This window comes from Lissotriton vulgaris, chromosome 8, assembly GCF_964263255.1.
Source record: "Lissotriton vulgaris chromosome 8, aLisVul1.2, whole genome shotgun sequence".
In the NCBI taxonomy this organism is placed as follows: domain Eukaryota; kingdom Metazoa; phylum Chordata; class Amphibia; order Caudata; family Salamandridae; genus Lissotriton; species Lissotriton vulgaris.
Genome location: NC_141696.1, coordinates 89,970,151 through 89,995,310, shown reverse-complemented (window position 1 = coordinate 89,995,310; position 25,160 = coordinate 89,970,151). Strand labels below are relative to the sequence as shown.

General features: G+C 44.6%; 1 protein-coding gene across 1 annotated transcript; it reads left to right on the top strand.

The window, feature by feature from the left end:
- The first annotated feature begins 283 nt into the window (after positions 1-283).
- On the top strand, positions 284-10,209 carry LOC147693476 (uncharacterized). Its single transcript, XM_086936011.1, has 4 exons — positions 284-413; positions 755-891; positions 943-1,507; positions 10,175-10,209. Exons 1-4 carry the CDS (start codon positions 284-286, stop codon positions 10,207-10,209), a joined length of 867 nt encoding a protein of 288 aa, XP_086792137.1.
- Positions 10,210-25,160: the final 14,951 nt, after the last annotated feature.

Below are 25,160 nucleotides of genomic sequence, written 5' to 3'. Positions count from 1 at the left end.
ACTAGTGAGCATCATATACCAGGCCAACTTCTCACATTGGTGAGCAGCGGATTGGGATTTGAGCTTGCTGTTGTTTTACCATTACAATCTTTGAAAATATCATTTGAAAGATCATACAGGTACCTGATAGGTACACTAAAACAAGACTAGATATACTTAAGTTCTACTGAACTTAGTTGTTGTAGAGGATAGGGAGTAGCGCACCCTGACTACAACTACTAGATAGGTTTTGTAGGAAAACACAAGTGTAGGTAGATTGCAACACATCCACTACACTAGAGCAATGTCTGGAGCAGAGGGATCCACTGGACCCATCTCTGTTGAGAGTGACCCTCCAAGGGCACCATCCAAATTTGCTATCTTTCCATTTAAGGAACTGAGGCAACTGTGTTCCATGAGAGGAATCAAAACAGGTCCTACTCCTACAGCAGGACACCTCAGAGAGCTATCAGACCAGTCTGAAGCTCTAAAGAACCCTGATAGGTACACTAAAACAAGACTAGATATACTTAAGTTCTACTGAACTTAGTTGTTGTAGAGGATAGGGAGTAGCACACCCTGACTACAACTACTAGATAGGTTTTGTAGGAAAACACAAGTGTAGGTAGATTGCAACACATCCACTACACTAGAGCAGAGGGATCCACTGGACCCATCTCTGTTGAGAGTGACCCTCCAAGGGCACCATCCAAATTTGCTATCTTTCCATTTAAGGAACTGAGGCAACTGTGTTCCATGAGAGGAATCAAAACAGGTCCTACTCCTACAGCAGGACACCTCAGAGAGCTATTAGACCAGTCTGAAGCTCTAAAGAACCCCAAACCAGGCCCCTCAGGGACTGGTGAGGAGGTTTCTCCTTCTGAAGATGATAACCCTGACGCCCCTGCCCCTGTCATCCAGATAGATGAGGAAGACCAGACCCCTGGGAATTCTCAGCCTGAGGAAGAAGAAGAGGAGGAGGAGGAGGAAGAAAGTGATTTTGATGATGGTAGAAATAGCCAGGTGTTAGTCAGCAGGCTTAACCAGGCTAACTTAAGCTTATTTGGGACTGAAGGTGGGTCCAACCCATTCAGACCCCCAAATGGACTTAACCAGGAGCATAGGAGGAGGAGGAATCACTCAGGTGAATCCAATACTTCCCATGTTTCTAGAGGTTCTCATGGCAACTCCAGAAGGGAGTTGACTAGCCCTCAGAGAAGGGAACATGAGGCCAAAATGAGAGAGGCTGAACTTAGGATCCAGAGACAAGAATTAGAAGTTGCCCTGTCCAAAGAGAAACTTGCTAGAGCAAGGCAGCCTAGAGAGAGTGGGTTAGAACCCACTGGTGGCAGCACTATCCCTAAGGATAAAGACAGGTCCTATGACATTAGAAACCTGAGTAAGATTGTGCCCCCCTACAAAGTTGGGGATGATATCCACAAGTGGATGACTGCACTTGAGAGAGCTTGCAAAGTACAGCAGGTCCCTCAGGAGCAGTGGGCAGCAATCTTGTGGCTCTCCTTTGAAGGTAGAGGCCGAGACAGACTCCTCACAGTTAGTGATGAGGATTCTAGAAACTACCTGGTCCTGAAGAGTGCTCTGATTGATGGGTTAGGCTTAACCACTGAACAGTACAGGTTAATGTTCAGAGATACCCAGAAGACACAGACTCAGGACTGGTCTGAATTTGTTGAATGTGCCACTAAGGCTCTGGAGGGCTGGTTGCTGGGAAGTAAGGTTACTGACTATACAGGATTGTATAATTTAATTATGAGAGAGCAAATCTTAAGTAATTGTCAAAATCAGCTTCTACATCAGCACCTTGTTGACTCTGATCTGACCTCCCCACAAGAATTGGGTAGGAGGGCAGACAAATGGGTCAGAACCAGGATCAGGCCTAAGAACCAGGGTGGTGACCAAAAGAAAGAGACTACCAAGCCTCAAGAGAAGGGTGGGGATAAAAGTAAGGAAAAGACTTCCCCAGGGCCCCAAAACTCCAAGGATGGGGGTGGGTCCCAAAACATTTCCTCTGACCAGAAGAAACCTTATTGCCATGTCTGTAAACAGCCTGGCCACTGGAAAACTGATAGCAGTTGTCCCAGGAATAGCAATAAGGAAAATATACCTCCAAAGCCAGCTCCAACACCTCCAGTTACTGTCAGCAGTAATCCCCCAGGAAGTGGGAGCACACCCAGGAATCTGGGTGGGTTTACTTTTGGAGGACAGGTGGATTCTGGCCTAACCAGGTCCCCTACCTCAGATACTCTTGTCTATGAGACTGGCATGGGGTTTGCCAATTTCACTGCTTGCCCAAACACTTTGAGCAAGTATAGACAGGAGCCCCTCATCAATGGCTTGAAAGTTGAGGCCTTTAGAGACACAGGGGCTCGCATCACCATGTTGGCTGAATGTCTAGTCCCCTCAAGGCAACTTTTACCTGATGCCACATATCAGGTGACAAACATTGATGGGATAGAAACCAATCACCCCATGGCAGTAGTAAATCTTAGCTGGGGAGGTGTCACTGGCCCAAAGAGAGTGGCAGTGTCATCAAACTTGCCTGTAGATTGTCTACTGGGGAATGATTTAGAAATCTTAGCCTGGGCTGAGGTGGAACAAGAAACCCATTCTAAAATGGTAAATCTCCATGGAAAGGTTAGTGGGGCTGTGATGGCTATAGCCCCAATCCAAGATGTCCTTCCTGAAAAGGTTGGTAGGGCTGAGCAAACCTCAGCCCCATCTTTAGCTAACTTCCCTCCTGAAAAGATTAGCAGGGCTGTGATGGTAACAGCCCATACCCAAACTGAGTCTCCTCCTGAAAAGGTTGGTGGGGCTGTGATGGCCACAGCCCAAACTCAAACTGATACATGGAGAGTGAAGCCTGAAATGATGGATCACTCCACCCAAACTCAGAGCATTGAGGAGGAAGAGAAATCTCCCTCCCACCAGACTTTAGGAAAGGATCAGCCTCCTCAGGGAACTGATCTTACCCCTGATGAAGGAACTGTCCCAGAGGTTGTTAGGCCTGGCCTGACAGAGCCTCTGATGACAGTGGACCCTTCTCAGGTGGGACCCAGTCTGGAGCAGGTAACCTGCCCCTCTCTACCTTGCCTTAGTCAGCCCAGGGCTGCAGAGGACAAGAAGGACAGTGAGCCCCAAAGGGCCCCCTGTCAAATAAAGCACCCCCCTCAACAGATTAGGGGCACTGAAACTAGTAGCCCTAGTGAGGTGAAAACTTTAAAAACTCCTGAGGGAGCCCCCTTAAAAGTAGTTAGGGATCTCCCACAGATGGATTCTGTTGGGCACAGCCAAACCTGGGACACCATCTCTCCTGACGTCGCCTTCCTAACGGAAACATGGATGAACGCTTCCTCCGCCCCTGACATCGCCATCGCTATCCCTGATGACTATAAGATCACACGCAAGGACCGCACCGACCATACAGGAGGTGGAATCGCTATCGTCCATAAGAAAACAATCCGCATCTCAACCAGCTCTGATGCCAACCTCGCCAACTCCGAACACCTTCACTTCCAGATCCACATCGACCCCAAGACCACACTCAGAGGCACCCTCCTCTACAGACCACCAGGACCCCGCGCAAAATTCAGTGAAGACATCACGGACTTCATCACCCCACACGCGCTCCCCTCCAAAGACTACATCCTTCTGGGAGACCTCAACTTTCACCTTGAAAAGATCAACGACTGCAACACCGCCACCCTCTTAGACAACCTCTCCAACCTCGGACTTAAACAACTGGTCACTTCCCCCACCCACATCGCAGGTCACACACTCGACCCCATCTTCACCTCCAGCAACCATGTCTCCTTCAGCCACACTACGGATCTCCTCTGGACTGACCACAGCTGCGTTCACTTCACCTACAACAAGCCGAAACCCATCATCCACCTCCAACCAACTCTACAAAGAAACTGGAACAAAATCACCACAGAGCAGATCTCCACATCACTCCTTCAAACCTCCCCAGCCCTCTCTTCTAACGCCAACGAAGCCGCCTCCAACCTCACCCTTTGGTTATCCAACACCGCCGACACCTTAGCACCACTGAAAGAACGTCAACACAAACTTGGCATCAAGAAGGCCTCATGGTTCAACGACGACCTCAAGAAATCCAAGAAACTGTGCCGCTCCCTTGAAAAGACCTGGAAAAAAGACCCATCCACCAGCAACAAGGACGCCTTCAAAAGCGCCATCTGTACTCACCACCAACTGATCCGAAAAGCCAAGAAAACAGCATTCAAAGATCGACTTGACAACAACGCCCACAACAGCAAGGAACTTTTCAACATCGTCAAGGAATTTTCCAACCCCTCGGCCAACTCCAACGACATCACCCCCTCTCAAACCCTCTGCGATTCCCTAGCCTCTTTTTTCCACAACAAGATTGCTGACATCCACAACAGCTTTGACAACCAACCCGGAGACCAACCCACCCTACCATCAACTGACCATCTTCCCCCCGTTAACACCCTTAGCGCCTGGAACCCAATCTCCACTGAGGACACCATCCGCCTGATGAATTCCATCCACTCTGGATCCCCCACAGACCCATGCCCCCACCACATCTTCAACAAAGCTGACTCCGTCATAGCTCCGCACCTCCGAGACGTCATCAACTGCTCCTTCAACTCCGCTACCTTCCCAGAAGTTTGGAAACACGCTGAACTCACCGCCCTTCTGAAAAAACCAACAGCAGACCCCACCGAACTCAAAAACTACCGCCCCATCTCGCTTCTTCCATTCCCGGCCAAAGTCATCGAGAAAGCTGTCAACAACCAGCTCGCCGCCTTCCTCGAAGCCAACAAATCACTCGACCCCTCACAATCCGGCTTCCGAGCCAAACACAGCACTGAGACCGCCCTCATCGCAGCAACAGACGACATTCGAACTCTACTGGACAATGGAGACACAGTCGCCCTCATCCTCCTCGACCTCTCTGCAGCCTTCGACACAGTCTGCCACAGCACCCTTTTACATCGCCTCAGAAACATCGGAATCCAAGGAAAGGCACTGGAATGGATCACCTCGTTCCTCACCGGAAGAACCCAGAGAGTCCGCCTCCCACCATTCAAGTCCGAGGCCTCTGAAATCATCTGCGGCGTACCACAAGGATCCTCACTCAGTCCCACCCTCTTCAACGTATACATGAGCCCCCTCGCGGCCATCGCCCGCCAACACAACCTCAACATCATCTCTTACGCGGATGACACTCAACTGATCCTATCTCTCACCAAGGACCCCAGCACCGCTAAAACTAACCTACACGAAGGAATGAAAGAAGTCGCCGAATGGATGAAACAAAGCCGTCTGAAATTGAACTCAGACAAAACAGAAGTCCTCATCTTAGGTAAATCCCCCTCTGCATGGGACGACTCCTGGTGGCCGGAAGCCCTCGGAAATGCACCCATCCCGACAGACCACGCACGGAACCTTGGCGTCATCCTGGATTCTTCACTCTCAATGAACAGACAAGTCAGCGCCGTATCCTCTTCCTGCTTTAACATTCTTCGCATGCTCAGAAAAACATTTCGCTGGATCCCCTCCGAAACAAGGAAAACAGTCACCCACGCTCTAGTCACGAGCCGTCTGGACTACGGAAACACCCTCTACGCAGGTACCACCGCTAAACTCCAGAAGAAACTACAACGAATCCAAAACGCCTCAGCCAGGCTCATATTAGACATCCCACGCAACGAACACATCTCCGGTCACCTTAAAGACCTCCACTGGCTACCCGTCAATAAGAGGATCACTTTCCGACTGCTTACCCACGCACACAAATCACTCTACGACATCGGACCAGATTGCCTCAACTCTCGACTGTCCTTCTACACCCCCTCCCGCCAACTTCGCTCTTCCAGCCAAGCCCTCGCCACTGTACCTCGCATCAGCAAGACCACCATGGGAGGCAGATCCTTCTCATACCTGGCTGCCAAAACATGGAACTCACTCCCCGCTTACCTTCGCCTCACCCAGAATCACCTAGCGTTCAGAAAGCAGCTTAAAACGTGGATATTTGACAAATAATCCACCTCCCCTTCCTAAGCGCCTTGAAACCCTCTGGGTATGTAGTGCGCTATACAAATGTTTTGACTTGACTTGACTTGACCCCAAGGGCCCAAACCTGAACTGTCCCTCCAGTAAGCCAACAAGAGGGACCCAGCCTCCAGCTTAAGGTAGCCAGAGGTTGACCCTGAGAGCACAGTGCAACTCAGTCAAAGAAAGAAAGGCACACATGGTGGAGAGTGATTGGAGGAAGCTGAGTCCTACAGAGGAATCTCACTTCAGTACTCCATCCCAACACCAGCCTTTAACTTTGCAAAGACACACCACAGGTAGAGATTCCCTATGGTGGAGACCCTCAGATACCCTTAGGGTGAGGGATTGCTTAGTGGACCATGAGACAGGGGGTAACCAAGCCAGAGCTGGTACTTCCTTATATGGCCACTTAGGCAATATAGGCTTACCTGGTCAAGGATAGCCTTATCTCCTTTCGTTTGGGGGGGGGGGGGGGTTATGTAGGAAGGTGGATACCTGACTATGGTTACCCCCAAACTTTTTGCCTGGTGTTTAGCTGGTTTTTGACATAGTTGGCCTGGGATCCTGCTATTCAGGGCCCCAGGCTAATTGCTCTCTCCCTAAAATGGACTCCATGTACCTTAGGTACATACCCAATTGGAATTGGTTCACCTTATTGGCCCCTGTAACAGTGTACACAGGTACCCAGGGCATAGGTGCTTCCAAGGCCTACCAGGGGCTGCAGCACGTATTGTGCCACCCCTGGCCTGGCCTCCATATTTGACACAACTGGCTGATCACTCAGCTGGGGTAAGTCGGTGTAACCACCCCTTACTTAGGTGTAGTATGCCTATACCTAACCTAAAATGGACACATATATTCCTATCAGCCACTCCTATGGAAGGCCTCATCAATCCTGGAGGCAGAGTGCTTGGAAATATGTGAGATGGTGCTCTGGCATGAGCTGAGCCCGTCTGCAGCTTTCGGAACCATGTCCTTTAGCTGTTTCATGATACTGCCATACCATATACTCTTAAGTGCATTATAATCCTCGCGGTTAAATGCTATCTTAGGTTTGGCTTTATCAAAACATGTCAAGTAAGGTGTCATACGAATTGGAATACTACCCCCTCGCCAGTTCTGGCGACGGGGGTATCATTCCACCCTTCTAGAGGGACACGACATGTACCTAGCCTGAACCCCGGTTAAAGTTAAACAGAGCCTTAGCATCTCAAAATGGATGCTGCCACCACAGACACAAGTCTGACCTCCTGCTGCTGGGAGTCCTTCCAGCGAGGGCAGCTTGGACAAAGGGTTTCCTGCCTTGGGAGGTGCTAGCACCACCCCAGACAGGATTTTGTGTATTGGGTAGGACAGGGCTGAATAGAATCAGACATGCCTGGGGCACACAAGGTGTCCCCGTGCATAGGCCAGTTCAAACCGGTGCTGGGGCTTTCCTGCCCCAGTCCTGGCGCGAAACTGGACAAAGGAAAGGGGGTGTAACCACTCCCCTTCCTGGTTCCACCCAGAGGAGGGACCTAGTAGGTGATCCGGCCCCCCAGATTCGAATAAGAGTGGGAGCTGTGTCCTGAGACTTCAGATCATCCTGAATCAACTTGAAATACAGAAGAAGACTGGACTTCGACATTCTGCTGCTCAGAAGACGGAAGAGAATCTCCCTTGTGGCCAAGGAGTGACCACCCTGTGAACACAGGCACCAACCAGCAACTCTACGTCTGCTTTGCCGCCACCTCCCGCTGGAGCCCGAGCCCAGAGCCTGACAAGACCCAGACTCCCAGACTTCTCACCGCCAGATCCACAGTCCCTGCAAAGAAGGGACCCGTGGAGGCACCGAGAGACGTGGGACCGGACATCTTGGAAGACCCCCGAAAAGCTGACTGCACAGCATCAGAGGCACCCTCGATGCTGTGCTTTGGGGTTTAAGAAGCCCTAACCTCGGCCAGCCCTTGCACCAAAGATCAGCCCCCCAGCATCTCCACGATCTGCGTGGGGCCCTTTTGCACCGTGCCACTCGACGCGCCATCCCGGCCACTTGCCATGTGGCTAGCGGCCATCTTGGCGACGAAACCTTCAATTTTCACTGCAGGTCTGGTTGCTCCAGACTTGCCCTTGCTCCTGTGAAAAGGAGCACCCGCTCTGACCTTGCTGGTCCGAGTGACAAGCCTTTCTTGATTCCTGCGTGGCTTGCATTAGCCGAGGCCTGTTTGCTTCCATCCGGTTGCCGACACCGCCAACAGCGAGAAGCCTGCGTGGGACAGCTCGTGACCGACTCCTGGACGTCTTTGACCCCTCGTGTCCACGTGGCTGCAGAGAGAAGCTACACCTCGACGCCTGTTTGCACCTGACATCGCCTGGTTCCACTCTGGTTCCACGGTAGTCACTGGCTAGTGACTTTGAACATTGTCCCCTCTGCTTTCAGGTCTTCACGACTTCAGATCCACCCTTGGATCCACCGGAACTCTTCACCTCGAGTCGCCTGCAGCATCTTCAGCTGCAAGCACCATCGACCAGCGTGACGAAACCCGACACTACTTCGACCCTGTGCACCCGCTTCCTGTGGGTGAGGTAACTCAGCTCCGCCGGTGTTCCCACACTGGTGCACACCTCTAGGGCCCGTGTCTTAAGTTTCATCCTTCTAGGTCACTCGGAAGGTTCCTTTTTAACTAACTTTGTACTTTTTACGCACCATTGACATTGCATTGGTATTGCGTGCACTTTCCGCACTGCACCCGAGTCCCGCGGGCCTTTCCCGACTTCATCACTGTTAGTCTCGAACAGCTCCAGCGATTCCTTAGGCTCTAGGCCTCTTCACTTTCCTCATAGTGGTCCTTATACCACTATTTTTGTATATGGTTTAGGTGGCCCCTAGGGCTCATCCATATTCGTGCAACTTTTGTGTATTTAAACTGTGTTTTGTTTTAACGCTTGTGCTTCTGTGCTCATAAAGAGTATAGGGTATCTTTTGAGAAATAAATCTATATATATTTTCAATATATATCTGTGTGGTGTCCTTTCATTTGGTATTCAAGGGATTGTGTATGGTAAAACAGCTTGCTTCACATGCCTTTACAGAGTTTAGCCTAAGACTGCTTAGTCCATGCTACCCCTAGGATAGCTTGTCTATAAGGTTGACTTTACAACCTGCACCATAAGGGTTGTTTGGCAGGGTACAAGGTGATCACTAGAACTAGTGAGCATCATATACCAGGCCAACTTCTCACACACGTCCCGCGTTATTTTGGCACTCAGTTTGGAGGAATAAATCTGCCACCCTAACTCAAGAAATTATAACTTACTGCCTCAAGTGCGAGAGAGGAATGGACATCCCTTGGCTCTCGGGGTCTATAAAAGTTTGTGCAGTATTGACAAAGGTAGCCTCTTTTTAGACCCTATTAGAGCAGATTCAGTACATAGGAATGAACTGAAGAAAGCACTGTACGCACTTTATAACATAGAAAGGGTAAGGGAAGAATCTAAGAAAACTACAGTCCTCAGCTACGTGGGTAGAGAATTGTATAGGCACACATTATTATTATATCTTACACTGCCAATAGTAAATTGGGAAAGAAGCCTTCTATTTCGACTGAGGGCAGGAACTGTAAGATTCTTGTTAAGTTTTCCTTTAGGCTATCGGCCAGCCCATGAACATATAAGATGCCCATGCGATGGGGTGAGCGCACAAACTGATTTGCACTTTTTCTTCTCTTGTAAATATTACCTGAAATATGCTAAATGTTTTTTGACTCTCTTTTTAAAAAAAACATAGACCTATTACAATGGGGGAATCTTATGAATTGATGCTTTCTTTGGACAATGAAGAAATAATTTTCCGCACTAGCACTTTCTTGAGAATCGCTACCCGAGCACGTAAAATAATGGACAATCCTTGACTCTCTTTTGTTCAGTAATTTGTAAATTTGCCTGATAGTTAATTTGATGTATTCATTTTAATAAGGATTTTATAACAATATTGTAAATCGGTGTATGTGCTTTTATGAATTCTTGGAATTTAAATAAAGATTTATGATGACATTATGGCTACAACAGGACTGATTTCCGAATTGGAGGACTTTATCTTAACATCTGACCTGCAGGTTATATTGCTTTTTTGCTCATATCTTATTCCCTTTAGAGCTGGAAGGATTGTCAGATGTAAAAAGAAAATAAATGTCTGACTGAACACAACGCAGCATGGCCTGGTTAGGACATGATGAAATGGCTTCCCGCTACACCTATTTGTGAGAATACCTGGAAATGGCATACTTGTGAGAGAGACAGTTTCAGGTCACTTCAGCAATCCATTGTGCAAATGCTGGCACTCCTCGTGTCATGCATGCAGACTGGGCCTTCTTTATTAGCAATTGGTGCACAGCAGCACAGCAAGCAAAGTTGTTGCACTGCATCACCTGAAGATAGGAAAACTCAGCTAAATGCTCAAAGCAATGGCACAATTCTGCTCTCTCTATTTACTGGTTCACTTTGGGCTGCCTAGTATCAATGCTGGTAGAAGGGTGACTGAGCTATGGTAAAATTCGTTTTTATGCAGGTAGGGGTACCATTCCGCACAAAAAATATCCTTTAAGGCTATTCCTTCTTTTATGGGTTCGGCAGAATGCATTACGCATTGTTTTTCTTCTAGTTATTTAAGTTTTATTTACATTGTTGATCTTTTGTTGCATCCAATCAAATAAAATCCAGGAAGTCCATAAGAAGATAGGAAGATGATTTATTCTTATAAGAAGAACAACACAATAAATCCAACAGGTGTCTCTATTGGTCAGCCTCCACTCAATAACTGAATGCTGAAGGTTCCATGAGAGAAAGATTCTACATTGCTAGGTAACATAAGATAATGAAAGATTCAGGCTTTAATTGAAAGATGCAGGCTAAACCAAAGCTATATAACTAACAATTACTACACATATAAAGAATATAACATCTTTCTTACTCTCCGAATTTAAATGCTAGATCTAAACACATTTAGTCCATCTTAGTGGCAGCCTCAATGTTTTGTTATCCTAATGTTTATTTATATTGTTGTGATATATTATTGTATGCCTTTAATTCATACTATCTAAGGCAAATCAATGTTAGTAGAATCTTTCAGCCCCTTAAAGGAACTTGTTTGTCTGCAAGTACAGTGTAAAATGAAACTAGCAGACATTTTCTCCTCAGCTACACCTATCTCGTTCTGGGAATAACTACTGCTTCCACTGGGTTTGTGCGAAACCGACAACAGCGACCCTATGGAACAAAAAGCTGCTCTTTCCCAGGTCAAACTTAACTATGATTAGGCAGGGCTCACCTTGGTCCCTTTCAAGTTAATGTATTTATCTGGGCTCCCTTTCTGAGCTGATATTTATCACATACCACATGCACAATCTTCTTGTGAAACAGACTGAGGCCATTGTTTCTGCTCTGGGAGTCATTTTAATACCTCGGTAAAGGCAAACACTGGAAAGGCCATCTGTGGGTGAGCAAATGCTAATTAGCCAATAGGAGTTAAAGGCAGGCAAAGCCTAACTTTTTAAAAGTCACTTTCCCTAAATATTTACAAAATATTAATTTATTAAACGTCATCAATAAATTGGATGCATAACAAATATTACCAAAATCGTGGTTTAATCACCTTTGAGACTCATCCCCATCCAAAGTTAGAACATGTGTTATTTTATCTGCACTTAAGTGTTGCTCATAGGTCAGTTACACTGCAAATATGTTTTAGGGGGATGTATGATGGAATCATGTATGCCACTACCACGCATGCAGTTACCCCGTGGTCATTACAAAGACTGTGACACTACCATGCAGGCCATTACCAGGCATATGCCTTTACAATTTTTTTATTGCAAAGGCATGTATGGTAAAGGCATATGCATGGTATAATTCAAACAGGTAAGTATAGCCCCTATATATATATATTATATATATATATATATATATATATATATATATATATATATATAACAAAGTCAATAGATTTGCATTTTTTTTATTCCAGGAAGACAAAAAGATGCATTTTGACTCCTCTGAGACTTGATCATATGACTACACCAGTATAATTCAGGCATATAAATAATAAGTCATGATAATGCGCCATTGTTCTATCAACATAAAAAAGACCCTCGTTTCAAGCGATTCAAAAGTAAGAAAATGTGCAGATAACAACAAGACATCTATCAATGTATTGAAAATAAATAAAATTGGAAAATATTTCAATATGATCAATCCATATATCAGTCGCTGGCTGGGACTACGTTTCCCCTGGGGCCTCCCCTTCCCCCAAGGGTTCGATTGGGGTATACAGTTCTGTGCCATTGCCATAATCCTGACTTCTGGATATATGGAGGGACTAACAGATTGTGCTATGGTGAGCCTCCATTGTAGGATAATGTCTCTGTTGGTGATTTTATGATGAGGTAGATTGATCTACTAGGGAATGTGGAGTGGATTCACCTACTTTTCCAAACATAGTATAGAACCTGAAGGAGTTTAAAATATATGGAGGGGTTGGAGACAAGCCCGGATATAAAGATTGTAAAAAAAAAGAGTACTGGCTTTAGTAGCCCTAATCTGGTGACTTTAATACTTCAAAGAAGAGGTCCACAGTTTTGTCACTTCTCCATGTAATTTAATTCCCTGGGTTTGAGTGCTTATTCTTCCGCAGACTATACTGTCCGTCTGGTATCTGTAACACAAATGACAGACAGTAATAGATACATAGATACATTTGGTAAACCTAAGTTATATAGTCCAATAGAATCACAAAAACATAAATCATTGTTTAGAGTTCAAAGGGTCCAAGAGGTGGTGGCGGCGTAGCAGTAAGTAGCCAGTATCAATATATCATTTTCAAACAAATGTCATAATGGTTTGATTTGATTTGTGAATTGATATAGCAAAAAAATGCCCAAGGCGTCTAGGCACTAAGCGGTAAGATACTCCAAGAAGAGTGGAGGTGGAGATTTAGTTATCAAAGAGCCAAGTTTGTAGTGCCTTTCTGAAGGAGAGCAGTGCTGAGCTGATTTTTATGTCAGTCGGAAGTGATTTCCAGGATTTTACTGTCCCCAGAATAAAACTTCTTCGCACCAACAAGCTTTGATGAATTTGGGGGTTTGTAAGAGTTTGCTCTGCGATGATCTTAGCATTCGGACAGGTGCTTGCCAGGTTAGCCATTGTTTCAGGTACTGAGGACCATTCCCATGCAATGCTTTGAACGCTAGGCACAAGGATTTATATTTGATCCTTTTTTGAACTGGGAGCCAGTGCAGCTTTCACAGTCCATGGGAGATTGTTTGAAATTTAGGAATATCCAGAATCACTCTGAAGAAGGGGGGCAGTTTCCCACCTGACTGTATGTGGGGAAGAAAAAGGAAGAGGAGAAATGAGAGAGAGGATAGAACGGAGAGAAGGAAAGAGTGGAAGGGATAGGGAATGGGAGGAGAGGTCATCATTGTATTCATAAGTGTGAGTAAAGCTTCTCATCAGTGTTCATGCCAAACAGAATCAGACAACCTGCTTTTAGTATAACTCTTGGTTCAAATCTTCATAGGGCAGATAGTCTATTTCCTCCTCTTTGGTGTTTAAGACCTGTGTCAAGGCCAAAATATTTGGTTTTCATTCAGTCACTTGGATGTGATTCTCAAAAACCTCTAGCTTTGCTATAGGTTAAGTCGTTGTTCATGTTGGCCCTCCACTGTTCGAGAATTCTCTTTTGAATTTGAAAAGTGGTGGATCCAATGTACCACTTATCGCACGGGGATGTAATTGCATATACCACAAAATCAGGTTTACACAATATAAGTTTTGCAATCCTCTAGTTTTATTTATCCTCTCCAGCTTGACTTCTTGGATGTTAGGGTAATGTCTGCATGCCTGGTAAATACCACATCCCTTGAAACCTTTCCTTGTGTAAGCCAGTTAGTATTTCTTGGTCTCAGATGACTCCATACTAACAAATCTTAGTGTTACACTTGTAAATGATGCTCGGTGTGGTGCCTATTTTGGTTTTCAGGATGGCGTCTTGTGTTATGATACCCCGTCTATTCTTGAGAATGCACCTGAGTTTCCTGGCCTGATTTGTGTACGAGGTGATGAAGCGCAAAGAATCAATGTTCTCTTTCTCCCTGTTGGGTGGTTATGGAAAAGGATCTGTGCCCTAGATATGCTGCCTGCTTTTTTACTGGCCATCTTCAAAATCCTTCAGCGAGTAATCCCATGTCTGAAATCTTTCTATCATCTCCGATTTTGTCTTCAGGTAGCTCATTTCTGAGCTACAGTTCCTTCTCAATCTTTGAAATTTGCAATTGCGGGATACTCTATCAAAAACAAGGGGATGGAAGCTGGCTGCAAGTAGGATAGAATTGCCTGCAGTAGATTTCCTGAATAGTTCAGTTTGTCGAGTGCCATAATTGATTCTTTTTTGAGTTTCAAGGAAATCAATTGTATGTAGGCTGTTTTGCATCGTAAACTTCAGATTGACAATATCGGAGTTCAGGTTTGATAGAAACCCAGTCAGGTCTTTCACATTTCCTACCATACTAAGAAAATATCATTGATGTACCTCTTCCATATGCTAATGTTCTCTGTCCATTCCACTATCTCAATCATGTTAAATAACATATGGGTGTGCTCCAACATGAAGATATTTCTAGTCTGTGAAATATGGTTACATGCCCTTAATCCATCCTGGTGCCTGATGCTTATATATAGGCTCTTCATGTCTAAACATACTAGACAACATTCCCGACTGCAAAACAGGTTTGGGATTTTTTGCAAAAAGTCTTTGTTATCTCGCACATATGAGTTCAGGTTTTGCAAATAGGGAAACTGAAAGTGGTCAATAAAACTGAAGTATTTTGGAAAAATACTGTTCTTGGAGGAAACAATGGATCTTCCCCGGGGGTTGATGAGGCTGTAGGTAGGAGGTATAAGGTGGGTATGATTAGTGTGGTGTTCTTCTGAAAATGTAATTCATGCCAGTTTAGAAGTTGGGTCTCATACCACACCTGCAGTAAGTTGTCATATTTTTCTTGTACTTCTGTGAGATAGTTACTCCTGACATAATAGGTGGTGTCCTTCAATTGTCCTAGGACTTCCCTCACATAGTCCTCTCTTATAACAAGTAATATGTGGCCCCATTTGTCTGATGGTTTAATGACTAGGTTTGGATCTTTTTGTAGGGCTAATATAGCTTCCCATTGGTCCTTCTGTAAGTGAGTAGTTTTACTGGGTTCCTTACTGACTGTCACTCGCTACCAACTCAGCAAATTCATCAATATTGTCTCTAGGAGGATCTGGGATATACCTTCATCGTGTCCTGACATCTGTGTCCTCAGTAGCCCCTGATTCTATATCATGTATGGTTATGAGTTCCTCAATGAGTGGTGATTCATTGGAATAACTTGTTTCTTCCTGTTGAAGAGTGTCTTTCCTAGACTTCAGATGGTGCAGGGTGTGTCGTGTTCCTATATCATAGACAAATTAAGTATGATGATGGTGGTAGGAGTGGGGTTGCTAATGTCCTACTTACCTTTTAGGTGGTGCACTTTGTATAGTTTGCGTGTGAATTTGTAGAGAACTATTCTCGCCTGGGCATAATTCAAACATTCAGTGTTTGAAAGTGCTCTTTTGGAAAGGTTAATTACCATTAGTTCTGTAGTTGGTCCTTCCATTACTTCTTTCTTTGGACTTGGCTTCTTGCTCCCATGCCACTTGTCTACTCTTTTTCTGAGTTCCTGTAGTTCTTTCCTGTTGTTCTTCCACCTCTGCCCCGGCCTCTTTGTTTATCTCTGTTGGAATTTTCGTGTTCCTGTTGGATAATTTGGTACTCCTCAAAGAAAGAAACCCTGCGGACTTCATTCGCTGAAAATATAGTATATTTTTTAGCCGATCTCCATAGGGACCTCACAGCCATAGTGAGATACGATTGTAAGGGGAATTGTATGGGCGAGATAGGTATAACCAACGGGGTCAGGCAAGGATGTATTTTAGCTCCCCTATTATTTACCCTATATATCAACGAGTTGGCCAGTGTGTTAGGAGTAGCTTGCTAGGATATCCCGAGGGCAGGCAAGTTCCTCATTCCCGCATTATTATATTTGGATGATGCCACTCTTTTAGCGCGCACGTCAGTATGGCTACAAAGTCTTTTAAATTCATTTTATGAGTTTATGTCCTCCCTGGATCTTAGCGTCAATTATACCAAATCTCATGTCATGGCCGTGGGTACTAAGGGCAGGCATAGGAAGCGGATGACACTCCACTGTAATGGAAATAAGTTATAGAGGGTAACTAGATTCCCATATCTGGGGGTGGTTTTTGACGAAAGTTCGACGTGGCTTTCCCAATTGTCTGAGAAAAGAAATGCTTTTGTCCGGTCTATTTTTGCAGTTTTGGGTTTTTCCCGCAAATTGGGGGTAAAACCATTGCAGGCAGTGTTAAAGGTTTATGCTGCCAAATGTGTTTCCATAGCCATGTATGGCGCAGATCTATGGGGTTTTAAGAACGCCAAGTTGTTACAGGTGGCAGAGGACAAGTTTTTGAAATCCATTTTATCAGTACCACAATCAACCTCAGGTTTCATAGTGCACCAAGAATGTGGGGTGGAATATCTAGAAGACCGGATTGCTATCGCACCCCTATTAATCAATCAATCAATCAATCAATCAATCAATCAATCACAATTAAAGTGGATTGCTGTTTGGATGAACCCGGAATTGGAGGTGAACCATGAGATCCTGAGGGACTGTCTTACTTTAGAACATTGGGACTCCATTCCATGGCTAAAATATGTTAAAAAACTTGCAGCCTTCTTAGGTCGCCCAGAATTATTTGATGAGCCGTCCAAATTGGTCAAGGGAGACATGAAATGGGTTATGACCGCATTCAGGCTGCACAAAGGGATGGATAGAGAAGGTCACGAGTTGACTAAGTCAACCGTGAGAGCCCATCAGTTAGTAGTAACAACAGATCATGACCTAGAACCGTATCTGAAGGTTGTTAACAATGCTAACCATAGATATTTACTAACCAAGTTTAGGCTGAACAAACTTAATCTCCTTCTCTCTGGGCGCCCATGCTGGACCAAGGCATCAGAATTAGAATAGTGTACTTGTGATGGATTTTCGATAATGGACACTGCTCACTTTATGTTCTTTTGTGGTTATTTTACGGACATTTGGAAAAAATTCATTTTACCCCTACTAAAAGATAAAGGGTTTAGACAAGTGAAAACAGCCTTAATGCATCTTCAGTTACTGTCCAATATGTGGGAAATCATTAATGTTGCTACATTTTTAAGCATAGCCATGAGACTAAGGAAAAAACTATTCAGTTCTAGATAAAAGTCTTGCATGGTCTATTTTTAGAGTTTGTAAATAATGATTATTAAGTAAATTGGAGGATCTGTGTATGCTTTTTAAATCTGCATATCAATTCTGTATACATTTTGTACAGTTTTTATCTTTTTTATATTTCTTGCTGTCTGTTGACCATTTTGTAATTTGGTAACTCGGCCCTTCGTTTTTTGGATTTTGTATACTTTTGTGGTTTTTGTAATATACCGAACAAAGTATTTCTTTCTGACTGACTGACTGACTTCATTCGCTGACAGATCTACTGATCCCAAATCTGAACTGAGAAGAGCTCCCATGGTTCTGTCTTTTTTTTTAATGGGATTTTATATAGAGCGAACTTGACCCAAAGGTATCATAGCTCTTTATACCTTGTATTAGCCCGTTATGCCACATCCTCTTGCTTTATAGAACTTCCTCAAGAAAGTCAGAATTCCCCCACTTGCCTAATCTAATTTATAACATTGACATTTCTGTTGTTTCATTTGAATAATTTGGTTTTCATGGATTTTCATCCTGTCATCGACACTTTTTGTACAGGTTCCTGATTTTCTTCAGTTTTCACATCATCTAGTACGCTTAGAATCTGTACCATTATTTTCTTCTGTACATCCCATGCATGGCAGATAAGGATCTCCAGCATTATCTTAGAACAAGCGGTTGTGTTTTTAGACCATTCTTTTAAAAGTTACGTTCTTTGATCGGCCAAAGTGGGAATAATGAAAATCCACAGGCTTCTTGGAAAATTAACAAAATCAATGTAATTCTGCAATGAGATGGCCTCCCACTGACTAATCTCTCTCTTGCATGATTTATGCAAAGAAGTACCCTTTCTGTTTTATGTTTGAGGTGATTCAGGTTGGTACAATGGCTGACAGAGTGTTACTGTTGTATCACCACAAGGTTTGAAACTTTTCTGAGTAGATGCCTCTTTTCCTTTCAAAAAGTATCTGCCAATGTTATTTTTGCTTGCTCGGACAATGTTTCATGGAGTCAGTGCTACTGTGTACCCTGGTTGGCAGGAAGTTCCTGAAGCTCAGTACTAGCACACCTTTCAGGGTAGGCGGAGGTTATCCCCTGATCTTTCTGACACTTGGTCCCAGGCTGTGTGAAGTGAAAGGGGTGGTTCTTACCAAATGATGGCAACTGGCGAGTGTCTTCTCAGACGTTTTCCAGAAGACATTTGGTGGTAATGAAGATGCCTAGCCAGGCAGGTCGGGCAGTATCAATGGTCTCCACTACTAGTTTATTCAAAACGGCACTCAATGAAATGAAATGAAATGAAATTAAATTAAATGAAAACGGGATTTGTAAAGCGCATGGCTGCCCGGGGGCGTCCCAGCGCTGGGATTGTACTAACAACTGAGGAGGGAAACGGAAAAAGAAACAGAACGATGAGAAAAGGAAGGGTGTGCACAATTATTGTGGGAAAAGGTGAGTTTTGAGTAACTTGCGGAATTTATCATGATTAAGTTCAGCACGTAGATGGATTGGGAGGGTGTTCCAAGATATTGCAGCTGCAACTGAGAAACAGCGTCCTCCAGTGCGGGCCTTCCTAATTCTGTGAACCGTGGCCAGGTTGCCATGGGAGGAACGCAGAGACCTATTGGGTTTGTATGGGAAGAGCATGATTTTGAGCAACGAGGGACCCTGGTCTTGTAGAGCCTTGTGTGTTATGCACAAGGCCTTAAACTTGACCCTTTCATGGATCGGCAGCCAGTGAAGTGCCCTCAAGGCTGGTTTGGCTGATGTTCTACGGGGGGTACCTGTCAGGAGCCTTGCGGCGGCATTTTGAGTTCTCTGCAGGATGTTCATAGTTGCTTCAGGGGCTGACAGAAAGAGGGCATTGCCATAATCTAGCCGCGATAATATCAAACATTGTATGAGAAGTTTTTGAGAAGGTGCTGGGAGCAGAGGGAGGATTTGCCTGGCCGAACGGAGTAGGCCTACGCAAGTACCCGCTGTTTTTTTTGCCTGGGTTTTCAATGAAAGGTCCCGCTCCAGCCAAAAACCCAGGCTTTTAAGCTCAGTCTTGGGTTGCGGAAGGGTACCCAGGCAGGATGGCCACATAGCGCTAGGGAGAGGAGATGTTTGATGTCCCAGTAGCATAAGCTCGGTTTTAGAGCCGTTCAGTTTCAGTCTTGAGTCACACATCCACTGGAAAATCCCTTTGAGACAGTCGTGAAGGTTTTTGAGTTGGACACTTTCTAGCGAGAATGAGACCACCATTTGGGTGTCATCAGCGTATGTGATGGTTTTTATCCCAAAGGGGGTAACCACTTCCTCCAGGGGGGCCATGTAGGTGTTAAATAGTGTAGGGCTCAATGAAGAGCCCTGAGGGACCCCACACTGGAGGGGGACAAAATCAGATCGCTCGTTACCTTCGCAGACCTGAAAGGTTCTGTCTCTAAGGAAGGAGGCGAGCCAACAAAGCGCCATATTTCTTACTCCTGAGTTGGACAATCGCTGGATCAGGATCTCATGGTCAACCGTATCAAATGCAGTGCTTAGATCCAGGAGGATCAGTAACACTGATCCCCCTGAATCCAAGATGCATCTGGATTCCTCCACCACTTGTAAAAGGGCGGTCTCGGTCCCCTGACCAGGTCGGAACCCAGTTTGAGAAGGGCGAAGAAGGTTGTTGGCTTCAAGGAAAGCTGATAGCTGCTGATTAACAACCTTCTCTGTGATCTTGCTTATCCCTGGCAAGAGGGAAATTGGCCGAAGGTTGGAGAGGTCTTGTGGGTCAAGGCCTGGTTTTTTCTGGAGGGCTTTGACCACCGCATGCTTCCAGCTACAGGGGACCACTCCTTGGCTAAGAGAAGCATTAATAAGATTAGTGGCCAGGTGTGAGATGGTAGGTCCCACTTGTTTAAGGATATGAATGGGGGCTGGATCGTTTGGAGAGCCACTTTTCATACATGAGAGGGTTTTCTGAAATTCTTCAATAGTCAATTGATTGAAACTGTCAAGGATAGGACCAGCCGGTGGGAATGAAGAGGTTTCTGCGGGGTTTTTGTCAGATTTGGGGGGGAGGGTTTGTAGAATGATTGTGATTTTATTCTGGAAAAAAGTTGCTATTTGATTGCATCTGGCAACTGAAGGTACCTGAGTGGGGGGGGGGATTGGGAACTTTTAATAGGTTTTTGAATATTTTGTAGGTTTCACGGGATGAGTTTGAGGCGGATTTAATTTTTTCCTCGTAAATGGAGGACTGTGCTGATTTCCTAGCTAGTTTATAAACTTTCATTGATTTTTTATATTCTTCTTTGATAAGTGGGTCCCAGTTTTTTCTCCATTTGCGTTCCTGCACTTTGCAAATTCTTCGTAGGTTCCTAAGTTCTTGGGAATACCAGGGGGATTTAAAGGAAGGACCTTTTTTCCTAAGATTTTTCTTGGGAGCGACTTGGTCTAAAGTGGAGGTGAGCCAGCTGTTAAAATTTTTGTCTGCTTTTTCTGGGTCGGGGTCTGCGGAGGGGGCAGCGAGAATTAATTTTTGCGTCCAGTTTTCAAACGATAATTTGGACCAGATTCTTTCCTGTTGACTGGAGGTTGGGATCTGGGGGGTGTCCAGAGTGGTTTGCCAATTAAAAGGGATAAGAAAATGGTCAGACCAAGGGAGGGGGAGTGGGAAAGAAACTTCTATATTATGAAGATTAGTAAAGAGGGGATCTAAGAGGTGTCCTTTGGTGTGAGTTGCTTCAGAATTTTTGAGTAGGACGTCAAATGCTTTTAATTCTGAAATTATGTCACCGGCAGCTTTATCTTTATTATCATCAAAATGAAGATTTAAGTCTCCTAAAAGGAGAAAGCTGGAGGTCGATATGCCGGTGGAGATTGTGGCCTCCAATAGTGAGCTGACAAAGTTTCCTAAGCTGGCGGGAGGACGGTAGATAAGAAATCCCGAAAGGGATTTATTGGGGTTTATTTGGAGTGAAAAGTAGATACTTTCACAGTCCTCGATTCCTCCCTCTTGTATCCTGCAAGTGAGAGTATTTTTATAAACGATCGCTAACCCGCCTCCTTTTCCTTTTGTTCTGTTTTGATACAGTGTAAGGTAGCCTGTAGGTAGCATGTTGACAATGTTGGCTTCGGAGTGGGGAGTCAGCCATGTTTCCGTAAGGAAAAGGACATCAAGTGTCATGTCCTGGATAAGCTGATTAATTTCTAAAGCGTGTTTAGGTGCAGATCTACAGTTCAATATTGCTAGATTAACCGGCTTAGATATGTGGCAATTGGGTTTCGCTCTAATTACCTCTGAGAGTGGCGATGTAGGGATAAGGGTTGATGCGGTCAAACGGTATTGAAGGAGGTGATCCCTTGAATATTCAAGTCGCTGGTCTCCTAAAATGGGCATAGTGAGTGGCCCTGTGCCCGGCCTAGCCCGGACGGGCCCAGACGGGCCCAGACGGGCCCAGACGGGCTTGCCTCTGGCGCGCGGACGAGAAGAGGACTTCATTTTATGGCAGATGGGCCTCAATCGCCCAGCGACTAGAGCGCTGTCCAGGCCCCTATCCAAGATGGCGGCCGTGGATTTAGTGCCTCGAGGGTAATGGGCAATTTTGGAAGTAATTTTTAAAAACACAGAAAAACGAGGCAATACAGTATTTTAAAATGCGCAGGTGCTAGTAAGACAATTTTAGTTAATAACGAACCTTTACAGGCTTAATTAACTGAACAACAAGTAATCTGCTGCTCAAGCCTAACCTTCCGGCTTCCGCCTCAGAAGGGTACAATCATTGATTGATAGGACAGTGTGGGGCTCTTTTATGGCAGATGGGCCTCAATCGCCCAGCGACTAGAGCGCTGTCCAGGCCCCTATCCAAGATGGCGGCCGTGGATTGAGTGCCTCGAGATAGAGTTGCCAAGGCAGACCGGGAGCCCTGAAAGGCTTCAAGTCGTGCAATTAGTCTGCACGAGGAAGCGGCTCACTCCGGATGCAATTGCGAGGGTAATGGGCAATTTTGGAAGTAATTTTTAAAAACACAGAAAAACGAGGCAATACAGTATTTTAAAATGCGCAGGTGCTAGTAAGACAATTTTAGTTAATAACGAACCTTTACAGGCTTAATTAACCGAACAACAAGTAATCTGCTGCTCAAGCCTAACCTTCCGGCTTCCGCCTCAGAAGGGTACAATCAATCCCCAGTGGTCCTCTGGACCATCTATAGTGTTAATGACTAAGCACTAGCATTATGGGCCATTGAATGATGCACTAGTGTAGTGTTCCTCTATTCTATATATTAAAAACTCCGCACAACTTGTTTTAACCATACAGCTTAAAAGCCAGAATCGATCCCTTAACAAATCAAATAAAATAAAAGGAGTGTGAAATGTATAACATTTTTTACTCAATTAGAGCAATGGAGAAAGTTCCATGTGTCGCAATATATATGTGTATTACCAAAGGCAGTATAAAAGCATTCAATTCCTCTGGAGTGTTGTTTGTCCAACTTTTTATTGAATTATTTGTATTAAAATGAATTGCAATCAGGCCAGCCAATGCGTCTCGTCCCTTAGGACTTCAGGGTCCAATAATCAAATGTATCACTTATCCCCATGTTTTGTACACTATTGTTACAATGAATCTGATCATTTATATTGGGTGATATAGTAAGTACTCCCCTAGAGGCAAAGTAGAGGCCAGCATCAAGCAGAGAGAGGCATAAAAGGGATCAGAAATTACCAGAAGGGGCAAAATAGAGATCAGAAACAAGCAAAAAGAGGCAAAAGAGAAGTCAGAAATGAACAGAAAGAGGCAAAATAGAAATCAGAAAGAAGCAGAAAGAGATAAAATAGAGGTCATAAACAAGCAGGAGGAGGTAAAATAGAGGTCAGAAACAAGCGGAAACTAGCAAAATAGTGGTAAGCATTGAGCAGAGAGCGGCAAAATAAAGGCCAGCAATGAGCAGAAAAAGGCAAAACAGTGATCACAAATGAGCAGAATGAGGCAAAATAGAAGTCTGAAATGAGCAGAAAGAGTCAAAATAAAGAAATAAAGGTCAGAAATTAGACTAAAGAGACAAAATAAAGGTCAGCAATGAGCCTAAGGAGGCAAGATAAAGGTCAGAAAGGAGCAGAAAGAGGTAAAATACAGGTCAAACATGAGCAGAAAAAGGCAAAATAAAGGTAGAAACAAGGAGTAGAGGCAAAATAAATGTCAGCAATGAGCAGAAGAAGGCAAAATAATAGTCAGAAACAAGCAGAAAGAGGCAAAATAAAGGTCAGGAGAAAGCAGAAAGAGGCAAAATAATGGGTCGGAAGTGAGCAGAAAAAGGCAAACGACAAGCAGAAAATGAGCAGCACCCACTCACATAACAACTCAAACACATTCACACCCACTTACAAACCCAGTAAGACACCCATGCACCCACTTACCAAATCATTCATACTCTCTTTCACCCACTGACCAATCTACCCGGAGACTAACACCCGAGTCACATAGCCACTCAGACACTTACACACCCACTCACAGACTCACTCAGACACTCATGAACCCACTCACATACCCAGTTAAACACTCATGCAACAACTCATAAACCCATGCATTCACTCACAGATTAATTCGCACACATGGAGGTACTTGCAAGCCAACTCACTCTCACACCCACTCACAGCTCCACTCAGACACTCACTCAGACACATATGCACCTACTCAGACACACAAACACCCAATCACATACATTGGGACACTCACACAATCACTCACATACCACTGAGATACTCATGCCCTTATTCAAACACTCACAATAAAAGGTTACAGGTTACAGTTAGGAAATAAAATTACAGGGACTTTGTAGTCAATAGAATTAGAATGAATAACATTAACCCCTTCGACGCTCATGACGAGCTGGGCTCGTCATGAGGTAGCCTCCTCGCACGGTCATGACGAGCCCAGCTCGTCATGTAAAGTGCGGTTTTAAAAAACTCAGCACAGGAGCGGAATTTCGCTAGCGCGCATGCGGATAAAAATTCACTGAAATACCCAAAGTTTACAGGGATGTTAGACTCAGATTAAACGTGCATAAAACCATATAAATTCAGCGGTTCTAGTTACTTGAGCTAACTATAATTTAAACAACTCAATACAATGCTTATGACCTCACATATTACATCACTCATGACATCGCCAGGGACATCACTGATGATATCTCAAACGACATTACTGAGGAATGCAAATATGTAGTTATAGTTAGGACTTTGTTTCCATAGGAAAAGTGTTTCTTGGTTTGCCAATTACTTTGGCGCCGTTTGATGAATCTTCACAAAATTTTCAAACGTTTTGTTAGAGTCGGTTCAGCTGCTGTGTTAAATGTTTCGAGGTGATCCATCAAGTGGGGGGGGGCGATAAAAAAGGGAGCTCCCAAAACATGATTCCACCAAGCGTTTTCCCATGGGGATTTTGAACATGCTCTAACAGCTGAACAGAATTACACCAAATTTGGTACTTTTTGTGATTTGGCATGAATCTGTTCAGTAATTTTAGAGATATTTAAGTTTAAAGAATATAGATATGTGGGGATGTGGATCCTTGCAGTGGAAGTGCGAATCCTCAGACATTTTTATGGGCTACCAACACTTTAACCAGGAAATTTTGGCAGCATCTTGGGACTCGGCTTGAAGCTGCGTACCATGGAAAATGTAAAAAAAATAAAAAAAGGGGGAAGAGAGAATTGTAGGAGTAACCTTACTCCCCAGATATGGTGGGGTGGTCCCAAGGAACGCCGATGGGGATTAAAACATTTTTTTTGTTCAATTGTGTTG

Excerpts from the sequence above, each read along its gene's own strand:
- LOC147693476 (XM_086936011.1), top strand. The coding sequence starts at position 284 with ATGTCTGGAGCAGAGGGATCCACTGGACCCATCTCTGTTGAGAGTGAC. Across the intron at positions 414-754 it reads CATGAGAGGAATCAAAACAG|GTCCTACTCCTACAGCAGGA; the intron begins GTCCTACTCCTA and ends GAATCAAAACAG. Across the intron at positions 1,508-10,174 it reads CTTGTGGCTCTCCTTTGAAG|AGCTGGAAGGATTGTCAGAT; the intron begins GTAGAGGCCGAG and ends TATTCCCTTTAG.